The sequence below is a fragment of the Schistocerca serialis genome, chromosome 2 (genome assembly GCF_023864345.2).
Source record: "Schistocerca serialis cubense isolate TAMUIC-IGC-003099 chromosome 2, iqSchSeri2.2, whole genome shotgun sequence".
Taxonomy (NCBI): Eukaryota; Metazoa; Arthropoda; class Insecta; order Orthoptera; family Acrididae; genus Schistocerca; species Schistocerca serialis.
In genome coordinates this window covers 768,796,733-768,808,752 of record NC_064639.1, presented here as the reverse complement: position 1 = coordinate 768,808,752, position 12,020 = coordinate 768,796,733, and the positions used below count along the sequence as shown (strand labels likewise).

General features: G+C 40.9%; 1 protein-coding gene across 1 annotated transcript; it reads right to left on the bottom strand.

Annotated features, from left to right (window-relative positions):
- Positions 1-3,790: 3,790 nt before the first annotated feature.
- Positions 3,791-4,561, bottom strand: LOC126456391 (uncharacterized). The gene has a single exon (XM_050092145.1). The coding sequence runs from the start codon at positions 4,559-4,561 to the stop codon at positions 3,791-3,793; it is 771 nt and encodes a 256-aa protein (XP_049948102.1).
- Between the last annotated feature and the right edge of the window lie 7,459 nt (positions 4,562-12,020).

Below are 12,020 nucleotides of genomic sequence, written 5' to 3'. Positions count from 1 at the left end.
AAGAAAGTTAAGTGACCACCTGCACGTAATGCGTCGTGGGCACCCAGCTGTGTCGGACGCCTGGAGAGAGGGCCATTGGCGCGTGCCTTTCAGAGCACAGGAAGGAAAAAAAAAGGGAGGCCATTATCCTGGCCATTGTCATTCCTTTAGAGAAAGCATCGCAAATCCGACACGCTAATTACTTGGAAACATATCGTACTTTCTGATATTTACTGAAATGCCTAATGAAATGACAAGAAATAGTTTGTCTACACACCTGACTATGACTACTGTCTTTCTAGATGAGAGATTTTTTTACTACTTATGAAATGCCACATGACTATTGAACGATGTTCTTACGCTTTGCTTTGTACATAGTTGCTTATTTCATTTGATATCTAGTTTCTAGCTGCACTGCAGCATTGGTTAAAATAAAATTTTATAGATGTACTAATATAAATATTTTCTGTCTACAGATCGAGTATATAATAATTTTTTTCAAAAAAATGAGGCAGCACAAAGCGACATTTATCTTCACAGGAACTGCATTCATAATTTTCTTTTCAAGTACTTGGTAATTTCTTTTGTAGAATAAATTGTGATGCATCACTCTAGTGTTAAGATGTGACATAGGTATTAGACATGGCCATTTTTAGTGTAATATTTTTTTCTGCTTGAGCTATGTCATGTTATGATATAAGTTATTACATTTGCTGCTGCTAGCTTTGCCAATCTGTATTTTTTGTCATTGCTGCTTGTGTTAATTGTTTTGTGCTGCTGCATTGCCTCGTCCCTTAGTTTAGCATCTGAGCTCAGTAGATTTAAGTTAGCTTAAGATGGGGTAGGCTATATGAGAGAACGAGATGTGATGAATTGGAAGAAATGCATTGAGAAGCTATAAGAAAATGGTTTGGCCAAAAAAAGTATTTTGAAAGAGGATATGAGCAAAAAAGTAGGGTTTAGGGACAACAGGTTTACGTAGGATTTTCTTGGAAATAAATAATGAGGTAAGAAATATGTGAACATATAAATACAGAAAGCATGCTTTGATAGGATTTTTCTGGTGGAAACAAATTTCGAAATAAGACGAAAGATCTATGGAATGAAGTTTTAGGTTGGACTGCAGTACCAAATGTTACACTGAAAACAAACCCTGCCCTTTCCTCTTGTGTTATTCTGCTATGTGTTTGTGTACTCTTGTATATTTGTGTTTTTCCTGTCCTTACGTGTTTAGCGGATATGAGTTACATTGTAGAATTTTTCTGATACTATGTTATTTACTTTGTAAAGATGTTAGACATTATTAATTCTGTTCTGTTTAATGCTCATGTGTGAAGTTGATGTTTCAAAAGTTATTGTGATCTTTTATGTATGTACTCATGTCATAATTCCACTGATGTATATGTTTATTTCTATTCTGTTGTAAAGCCGGTACTACAAATGTTATCTGTATTGTTATGTTTTTAATTATGTATTTTGTACCTTTGTTATTGTATTCTTATGTTATAAAATTGTAATTGTCACCAGTTCATGATATTATTAACTTGTTAGTTACATTTCACTGCACACGTTTCTGTTGGTCATAGTATATGGACAATATGTGAGAAGTTGGGACTGTTAGTGTTTGCACGTGTGTTAATAACTCAGCAAGGGACTGGATAACAGCATTGCTGGTTCTAAGGACTATTTCAAAAACTTTGTGAGTGAACAAGTGGTGGTTTATGGACTTGCTATATTATCCGCAAGACTCTTCGATGGTGATTGTGCACCTGCACAGTCACAACACATGGCTGCTGGCCATCTCTATAAGGACTACAGTGGGTCTGCATCTTTGATGACCCACCAATACCATACTCTCTACCAGGACTACAGTGGGTCTGCTCTGTGATGACCTACCTACCAATATTCTTCCAAACTACAACTGACTCTGCTGTGGGTTTGCTCTGTTGTGGCCCATTATCTGTCAGCATGTCAAGAGTCAGCACTGTCTTTCTGTTGGAAGGACAACACTACTTCTTCAAGACTACATGGACATCCACTACTTCCGTGTGCATTGTCTTTTACTGCTCAGACTTTGATAAAAGAAACGGCAGTTTTACTGTGGTGAATGATCAGGACTGTCTTTATGGACTGTGAGAAAATTTTAGCTTTTGACCAACATTGTATCAATAAGTGTGTGCATTTTATATCTTTGTTACTGTAATTGTGAAAAATTTTTGTCAAATCTATATTGGCCAGTGCCCAACACCATTTGTAAAAAAATTTTTGTGGGGAGCATGGGGGCTATGTAAGTAGGCTGTTTATGTTTTCTCTATGTAAGTAGGCTGTTTATGTTTTCTCTATGTAAGTAGGCTGTTTAGGTTTTTTTATTGGTAACGCCACCTCTGTATGAAAATCACTGGCTGTGCTGTGGGCCGTCTGTGGCTGCTTTGCATTGTTGTAATACTCGCCATTGTAGTGTTGGGCAGCGGCAGCTGGATGTGAACAGCGCGTAGCGTTGCGCAGTTGGAGGTGAGCCGCCAGCAGTGGTGGATGTGGGGAGAGAGATGGCGGAGTTTTGAAATTTGTCATGAACTGCTATTTTTATATATGATGATATCAAGGTAAATACATTGTTTGTTCTCTATTAATATCTTTCATTTGCTAACTATCCCTATCAGTAGTTAGTGCCTTCCATAGTTTGAATCTTTTATTTAGCTGGCAGTAGTGGCGCTCGCTGTATTGCAGTAGCTTGAGCAGCGAAGATTTTTGTGAGGTAAGTGATTTGTGAAAGGTATAGTTTAATGTTAGTCAGGGCCATTCTTTTGTAGGGAATTTTGAAAGTCAGATTGCGTTGCGCTAACAAAATATTGTGTGTCAGTTTAAGCACAGTCATGTATAAATGATCAAAAGGGGACGTTTCAAAACGTGCGTAAGCGTCCTGTGTGATCACTTGCATCCATTCATGTCCATCGTGCACTCCGACGGACTTGGGCAGTTCCAGAAGGACAGTGCGACACCCCGTCCTCCGGAATTGCTACAGAGTGCCTCCAGGAACACTATTCTGAGTTTAAACACTTCCGCTGGTCACCAGACTCCCCAGAAAAGAACATTATTGAGCATATATGGGGTGCCTTGGACGGTACTGTTCAGAAGAGATCTCCATCCTGTCGTCCTCTGACGGATTTATGGACAGCCGTGTAGAATTCATGGTGTCAGTTCCCTCCAGCACTACCTCAGACATTAGCTGAGTCCATATCACGTCGTGTTGCGGCGCTTCTGTGTGCTCACGGGGGCTCTACACGGCATTACGGAGGTGTACCAGTTTCCTGGGCTCCGCTAGCACTCGCCTTCTGATTACTTTGTTGAATAAAACATCGCCACATTAATTCAGAACTATGTTCTCGACTTTTCGAACCCTTTTTCTATAGAGACCTGATCCTTCGTTTCGATCAGTTGAAAAATAAAGATGATAACATTAAAGAAGAAATTATTACAATATTAGAAAAGGGTAGGGTAGCAAATATATTACAATTCTTTATTGAAAGTGAACTGAAAAGATTATACTAAAGACAGAATTTGTCTTCGGTTGTAGTAATTTTCAATATTGACGCATTGGAATTGAAAAAAAAAGTCAAGCAGTAAGTCTAGAGGCGCGGCAACTACATTTTCACTTTGAACTGTATGAGTTAGTGAAGAAGTTACGAACGTTGCATTACTTTTGGCGCAGCACTTACCTGGTGATGCAGCTCACACTTTTTGTACTTTACAACCGTTACAAAGAGCCTGCATCAGACGGACTATACTACAGCTATATTTTTCTGACTACGACTTACTTGCCACTTGGTTTCAAGAGTTCATAAACCGATTCCATAGCAGTGTCGAGGAGACTGTGTAGACTTCTGTTGTGCGGCGTGCCCGGTGCGAAGCGAGGTACGAGGTCCAGCAAATCGTGCGTATCGCGGCGGCTGATGGAGTGTGCGATGTAAAGTTGAGAGTCCGATTTGCTGCAGAAGAGAGACTCCTCCGCAAGCAGCGGGTACTTATCAGATAGTCGCCGGCCCTCTCGCTCCTCGAACACGATGGACGTGGCTTGGAGCCGCGCCAGCGCCTTCAGCACGCACTCGCACTGCCGAACGTCCAGTGGCTTTTTGGGGTCCAGCATGTGGTAGCCGGCCAATGCCAGGTCCTCCAACACCAGCAAATCCGGCCGCAAGTAGTAGCACTTAGGGACGGTGCCCAGGTACGTAGCAGCCTCGTACTCCGAGCAGCGCAGGTGTTTCTGCACGTCCCTAAGGAGATCACCGTAGAAGAGGATCTCCTTCTGATAGCCAGTAGTGGACATTGCTAAATTCCTCCTGAAGATGTCATCTAGAGGCACCGACTTGACAAAGAACTGCAGTTCGGTGGTCTTGGCACCTTCCCTCTCCCTGTCGCCTAGCGAGACAGATACGCGCAGCTTCAGGTGATCGCCCATGAAGCCCTTCATGTCTGAGCTAAGGGGAGCCACTGCAAACCAAGCCAACTCGAAGTCGTCCCTCTGCAGGTGCCTCTTGACGATTTGTCGACATTCCTCTCGCGACAGTGATGACGTGGAGCTCATGTCTGACGTCAGCTGCCTCCCGTACTGTCAGAGAGTGCACAGTAAGGAGTTGGATCCGAAAAGAGATCTTATTTATACTGGTGTCCGACATACGCGTCGTAATAAATGCAGTAGAGGGCTTTATCAGCAGTTCTATCTCTGTTGTCACAGTGTCACGTAAAGATTAGGGATCCTCAAAGCAGCGTTTGCATTGTACTTGTGCTATCAAGCCACTCATTGTTCGTTACGTAGGCTATTATTTTTGAGTGAGAACTTAAGTCACAAGAGTATATAAAGAACAGATTATCACGCTGCGGCACGTCTCATATAGCTTCTATTGCAGCAGATATCTTCAAGAGTCATGTAAGAAACATGACTCATAGTTTTTCCCTCTAATTTTGGCTACAACCCACAACTCACGGATTCCCAGTTAAAAAAGAAAAATACGAGAGAAGATGCGATGCGAACAGGATTTGACACTACGTTAGAAGAATCCAGCGCTTTTTCATTACTAGAAGAACTAACACAAACACTAGTGTTTTATGCAAAACACATGTGTTTTATGTAAAATACCGTTGACATCGTTCGCTTTTCCGCCGGAAGAAGAAAACGTGTAACCCACATTATTATCATTATTGTGAGTATTATTACTGAAGCAGGCTGCAGATTTAGGTGCTTCTCTCATCTAGTATATTGAAAATAACAGGTACATGCAGAAAATACATCCATATTCGTAAAACAGTGACAGAAAATTGTGTGTTATTGCTTGCAACTGAGCACGTAAATCGTTTAACTAGCTTACTTTGACGAGCAAGTCCGTCTGTCCCTCATACAAATGGTGACAACCGATGTCAAGATAGTTAATGGACGCTTCGACAGCAACGACTAAGAAGCAAATACAAAACAGAGCATGTGAAAGTCACATCGCCTGTCAGACCACATCCACCCTAAGTGAGCAAAGGAAGGACTGACGTGTATGCGATTGCAGTCTTTCTCGGCGTTTTTCACTGGTGAATTCTTCTCGGGTTATCAGCCGAGTGGTGGCGTCGTCTTGTCGCAACGTCATGTTCACCAGAAGATGATGAGTACGAAACTCATTGAAACGGCTGATAACCCGAGAAGAATTCAGTAGGACTGGCGTGGTCTCTCTCTGCTTTTATGATTATAGCATATACCATAGTTTGTAAAAATAAGAACCCCAAGAAGGAAACTTATTTACTTTTTTATGTATTTATATCTCCTTGCAAGATTCGTTTCTTCAAGCCCTCTTTACGTCTGATCAAACATCATTACAATCTGCATGGTATATGAGCAGTACATATGTTAATTGTAATTGTAATACTAAAGATAGTAATAATAACAGGTATAATGATAATTTTAACAGCCAGAAAAATCGAAAGATACGAGCTCAGAATCACCTAGTACAGGCAAAATCAAATCTTCCAGTCCAGTAAATCAACACCAGACACTAAACTGGGAAAACCTGAGAATGAGGAAACAAAGCCAGTTCTGGAACAGTTATCTAAAAAACTGTAAAAAACTGCAACTAATCTGCTGGGTAGATAGAGGACTTTGAGAATAAATTTTCTAACAAAAGACTGCAGCAGCTGGAGATAACGCTTGAAATGACCGACGAAGGAGTGAAGGAAGTGAAGAACTGGACAGCGCGTGGGACGATCAACCAGACGGATTCTGGATCAGATACATGAGCAGTTAACGTGAGAAAATGGTCGGATTGTTTAACGCAAATCTGTAGACAGAAAACATAAATGAAGAAATAACGACTAGAAAAAAAAACTTAATACAGAAGGACGCAGTTGAAGGGGTAATTCCCTGAAATTTTGGGCCACCACGTTCATCATCACTGACAGAACTGAGAAATTTACTTAAGAAAACAACAAAACATCAGATCAGTAGAGCATGAGAGTAACAAGCGAAGAACATTGGACACGAAAGACTACGACAAAATGATCCTGGAGAACTGAAAAAGTTGAAAAATAAGTCTAGACATGACCTGGATAGACTACACGAAAGCCTTTGATTCACTACCACCTATTTGGATCATTCAGTTCCTGGGAATCTGTAGTGTCAGCGAAAACGTCAGGAATTTCACAGAAAATCCGGTGGAGCAATGGGAGAGAGAACTATTTCTCAGAAAATAATATTAAAGATTACTAAGCATGAAGAGAGGCGTTTTACAATGGAACATTTTGTCTCCCCCCTCCTCCCTTCCCGCTGTTCATCTGTTCATTATTGCCTTTGTCCCACTGTCAACCATCTAACAGAAAACAAACCAGAGTCATTAAACAACGAGAAGTTATCAGAAATTATCACACCTCTTGCACACGAATGAATTTAAGCTCCACAAAAAAACTGAAATTGAGATACAGTCTCTGAATAATAACACCCGAATCACCAATGACATCAACGTAAAATTCGGCTTAGACAAAAGCGCCACATTGACGCTAAGGAAGGGCAAAACCTCAGAAAGTGAAGGCATCAAAATGCCAGATGGGCAAACCATCAAGGGCCTTAAGCGGAAAGGGTACAAAAACCTAAGCACTTTACATTATGACAACATAAAGCTTGGGCATGTAGAAAGTGTGGTAAGCAAAGAGTGCAACCAGTGCAGAAAAAAAAATATTGAGATGCAAAATGAATGACAGTTTTACCATCAAGGCAAGTAATGCCTGGACCATGCCTCTTATCTCATAGACTATGGGCATCGTGAACTGTGCACAAGTAGAATTGGACAATCAAGACAAGAAAACACATGACAATTAACCATGTGACTCACCGTTATTGTGACGTCATCAGTCTGTACTTGTCGAGAGAAGTAGAGGCAATTTGCAATTGAGACTGCCCGCATCTCGTGGTCGTGCGGTAGCGTTCTCGCTTCCCACGCCCGGGTTCCCGGGATCGATTCCCGGCGGGGTCAGGGATTTTCTCTGCCTCGTGATGGCTGGGTGTTGTGTGATGTCTTTAGGTTAGTTAGGTTTAAGTAGTTCTAAGTTCTAGGGGACTGATGACCTAAGATGTTAAGTCCCATAGTGCTCAGAGCCACTACCTGCAATTGAGACTGACAGTGGAAGACGAGAAGCATGGATTGGCAGCATACGTGAGAAGTAGTCAAGAGTCATCTCTGACTGAAATCGGCTACAAAAGGCTTCTCAAAGTACAGCGAACGAAGACTCAATGCCGCAAGGCTGCACTCCAATGTCGTATTGTCGGCCTGCGCGATAAAGCACGGCATTGGCAGTTTTTGGAGAAGACTGGAGAAGATCAAACGCAAAGTAGGTAAGGATAGACCTGGTCTTGGCTGACCAACACAATCCTAAAGAAGGAAACTAAAGGATTAATTGCTGTCAAACAGAAAAAAGCCATCAAAACTAACACTATCAAAGTCAGACTAGAGAAATCAGCAAAAGAACCAGAGTGCAGAATGTAAAGAAGCTGACTATACAACTGAACATATCTTGAGCTTTTGCAAAAAAATCGCTCATGCTGATTATAAGAAGAGGTACAAGGCAGTGGCACGAATGATTCATTGAAATGTAGCCCGATATTACCATCTACAGGTGGCAAGAAACTGGTGGGACCACAAGCCAGAAAAAGTTGTCGAAAACAAACATACCAAATTACTTTGGTTCTTTCCACTTCAGGCAGATCGAATATTGGAACACAGTACACCAGACACCACAGCTTTGATGAAAAAGAAAGCTTGTTCCGTTGACATTGCCATCCTGCATGATAGCAGACTGTACTGTTCTGTAATCCATTGAAAGTGATCCCTACGGTTCACGGTATACTGGGAGTAGTGACAAAACATCGGTTTCCACCTGAAATCCACTGACAGTAAAACCCAACTACAAAGGCTACTTTACTAGACGCTTGGAAGTGTCCCAGTAGGGACAAAATAAAAAAAAGTCCAATGTGGTGATTTTATTTGCTGTGCTTACTATTGTAATAATAATAATAATAATAATAATAATAATAATAATAATAATAATAATGGTGTTTATAAAATATCTTTACTAACTTAGACGTTCATAACTTTAAAATTATACTAGATAATAACACATTTTCATCATGAGACAAGATAATACATATAGTTTTGTATTATTCAGGTCTCACAGATTTGACGAAATTTTTGGGCGCCACAGGAAAAAGCTCAGTGTATAACCCGGTTTATAGACACGAAATACAACGCTCAAGCGCAACGGAACCTATGAACGTGACATGGAAGGAACCTACCATCCCTATCTACTATTCTGCTTGGCATACGTCATTGATGGAAACAGATCGTGTTTTCTGTGATCAGGGGGCGGTTTTCCTCTGTGTTTCAAACATCCACGTACGGAAAGTATGGGAGGTTCTACAAAATCAGTCCATACGGTGGCCAGAGAGTAGGCAATATCACGAACAACAGTGTGTAAAATCTTGGAACAAACGTCATGTCTTTACGATTGCAAGATAGGAAATTTGGAAAAGATTTGTCCCTCTGGTGAGTCAACGTTTCATGTTTATCGCGAACTGGTACGTCGTAATGTTCGTATATTGGGGTCAGATTGTTCTTACTTTACATGTGAAATGGGGTGCAGACTTATGTACAAGTGTATTGTCAGTACATTTTTTTTCACTGAGGTTGCCTTCAACAGTGATGTCTACCTGGGCATGATGCACAATTTGAACACCTGCAACACGACTAAATATTCCAGCAAGCTGGAGTTCCACGTCATTGGTCCCTAAATATTCGTCAATTTTTAAACGAGGAGAATCTTCCTCCAGACTGTTTGTAAGTAGTTGGTGACAGTTTCAGCACGGCCTGCATGGTTGCCAGAAATCCCTTAGGGTTATGACATTGTGCAGTATTGATAGATTTTATTCCCCATTCTTCTCTCCCATCCCTCTGACATCACAACCAAAGATGGCGGAAAAGCCGACTTGTGTTAGTGCGAAATTCGAAAAATCTAAGAAAGTGGAACTATACTCCGTTCATCATAAGAATAAACCTGATGTAAGCAAACACAAACACGATGATTGGTTAGAAGCCGTAGCACACGTACACTTGTGTTGTTATGCCCTTGGAAGTCAGTCAAAATGGTTCAAATGGCTCTGAGCACTATGGGACTTAACATCTGAGTTCATCAGTCCCCTAGAACGTAGAGCTATTTAAACCTAACTAACCTAAGGACATCACACACATCCATGCCCGAGGCAGGATTCGAACCTGCGACCGTAGCGTTCGCGCGGTTCCAGAAGTTAGTCCTCCTTATGTGTTAGACATATTATTACGAAGTTACGTTAAATGAAACTTTATGATATTAAAATGTATTAACAGCCACCAACGTTTTTCTTAATCACGCTTTAACTACGTAATTTTTATTTCAAAAATCGTGTAGTCACAGCATCTGCACTGTTGTACTCTGATTGTCGCGCTGTTGATGCGCAGTATGAAAATCGCTGAGGCTGCTTCCTGTCCCGTAGTGAAACATTCGTGTGGAACACCGTTAAAAAGCGCCGAAAAATAGGTTATTCTTACTGTTTTTTATAAATTTACAGAGATAGTCGGCTTTGAAGTTTTCCGAGGGACTGTATTAGATTCATTTGACACATACAAAGAGGAGGTGTAATGGAATCGGTAGCGTAGTAGACTGAAAATCTAGTACAGATTATAGTTTGCTGGTTCAAATCTTGTCTGAGTCATTGTTTTTTCTCGTTCAATTTGAAGTACCTACATCTCGTAATTGTAAAATCATCATCACTTTTTGTGAATAATGCACGTCTTCTTGTTTCTAATTAGTTATTGCACTCGAAATTTCTGTTTTAATTGCAAATATAAATTCTTAATTATCGAAATTTTATGAAAGACTGTTAACAGAAGTTGCTTAAATTAAGGAAACATAACACTTAAATTTTTTAAGGCAAACATGAGAAGCTAAATACTCTTTATTTGGACTGTGTCCATCGTTTTATACCACAGATGTAGATAAGTGTCGTAGAAACATGAAAAACAATCATTTTCACAGCATCGAGTACACCATACTAAAGCTGCATTTTTACATTTGCAACTGTATACCATTACAATATGAACTCAACAGAACTGATCTGGAGGCAAGTTACGGAATTTGGGCCGAGAAGTAACAAGACTATTAAGCTGGCAGACGTACTGGAACTAACGCACGCAGGTTTTCCATGTGTCACTGCCGAACAGTGGCGGGATATTGAACGGCTCCTCATAAAAGAAGAGGAGAAAATGCAGCGCCTGGTTGGCTTCGTGGATTCTGTTGCTGATAGCCTCCACTTCCAGAAATGAAATGTATTTCTGCGATTCGGATAAGGAAGGAGTTAAGATATTGCCAGACGACTGGCTGTAATTAATACCTTCAGTGGTTACAGTATTCAACAGTACGGTGAGATCCTTGCAGTAAATTTCGCATCACACACTACTCAGGAAAATTACCCTGTGTTTAATCCAGAAATTTTCATCACTCTTGTTTATAATTAGAATACTATGTCAGGTGAGAACAGGGCATTTTATGTATTCCGTCTGTTCACCTAAGAAGTGCGCGATAGTGCTGGTGTTTTGCAGAATATTATTTCATTCTCTTTAAAAATGAAATGAAATTCGAAGCCATGTTGTTTCTTTGCTCGTCTCTTTTTACGTCTGAACCGCAACTGCTCACTTCATTACAGGTTGCATCTTCAGTCTGGAACCGAGCAACCGCTACGGTCGCAGGTTCGAATCCTGTCTCGGGCATGGATGTGTGTGATGTCCAAAGGTTAGTTAGGTTTAAGTAGTTCTACGTCTAGGGGACTGATGACCTCAGATGTTAAGTCCCATAGTGCTTAGAGCCATTTGAACCATTACAGGTTGGTTGGACCCCTGGTTGGGCAGTGCTGTCCCAAGTTTATTGTGCTGGTATCTATGTGTATGTAACGCAGCATAAAACGATCCTTAGGATCGTACTTGACTCTACTGGTCACAGTTTGGCCTCCGCTCCACCTGAAATGAAATCCAATGAGATTCAAGCAAAACTGGAAGAATACATGACGTAATGTTTACATCAGGTTTATTCATATGAAGAACGGAGTATAGCCCACTTACGCTAAGTTTAAAATGTCAGAAAATTCGGAAAGGCCACTGAATTTTCCCACGCCCAGTTGTTCTAAGTTTAAAGGAGTGGGAAATTAAAAAAAAATACGAGATGGCGCGACCAGCATACTTGTGCTAAGTTTAAAATCGCATTGAAGGAAGGTTCAAGGTTGATCTCTGCCATGTTTAATTTTCTTATTTTTTCCGCGAGCTTCGACACACTTGGGGTTTTAACACAACAGCAATTCAATTGTGCTACATGCCCCCCACACTCAGCCACCGCAGATTCTTGTGCCACCGCCAATTCAGCGTTTTTATTTGAACACATTGGCCTTGTGTACGAGCTGAAGCATGAGGTATGTGTTCGACATATTTATTTAAGCA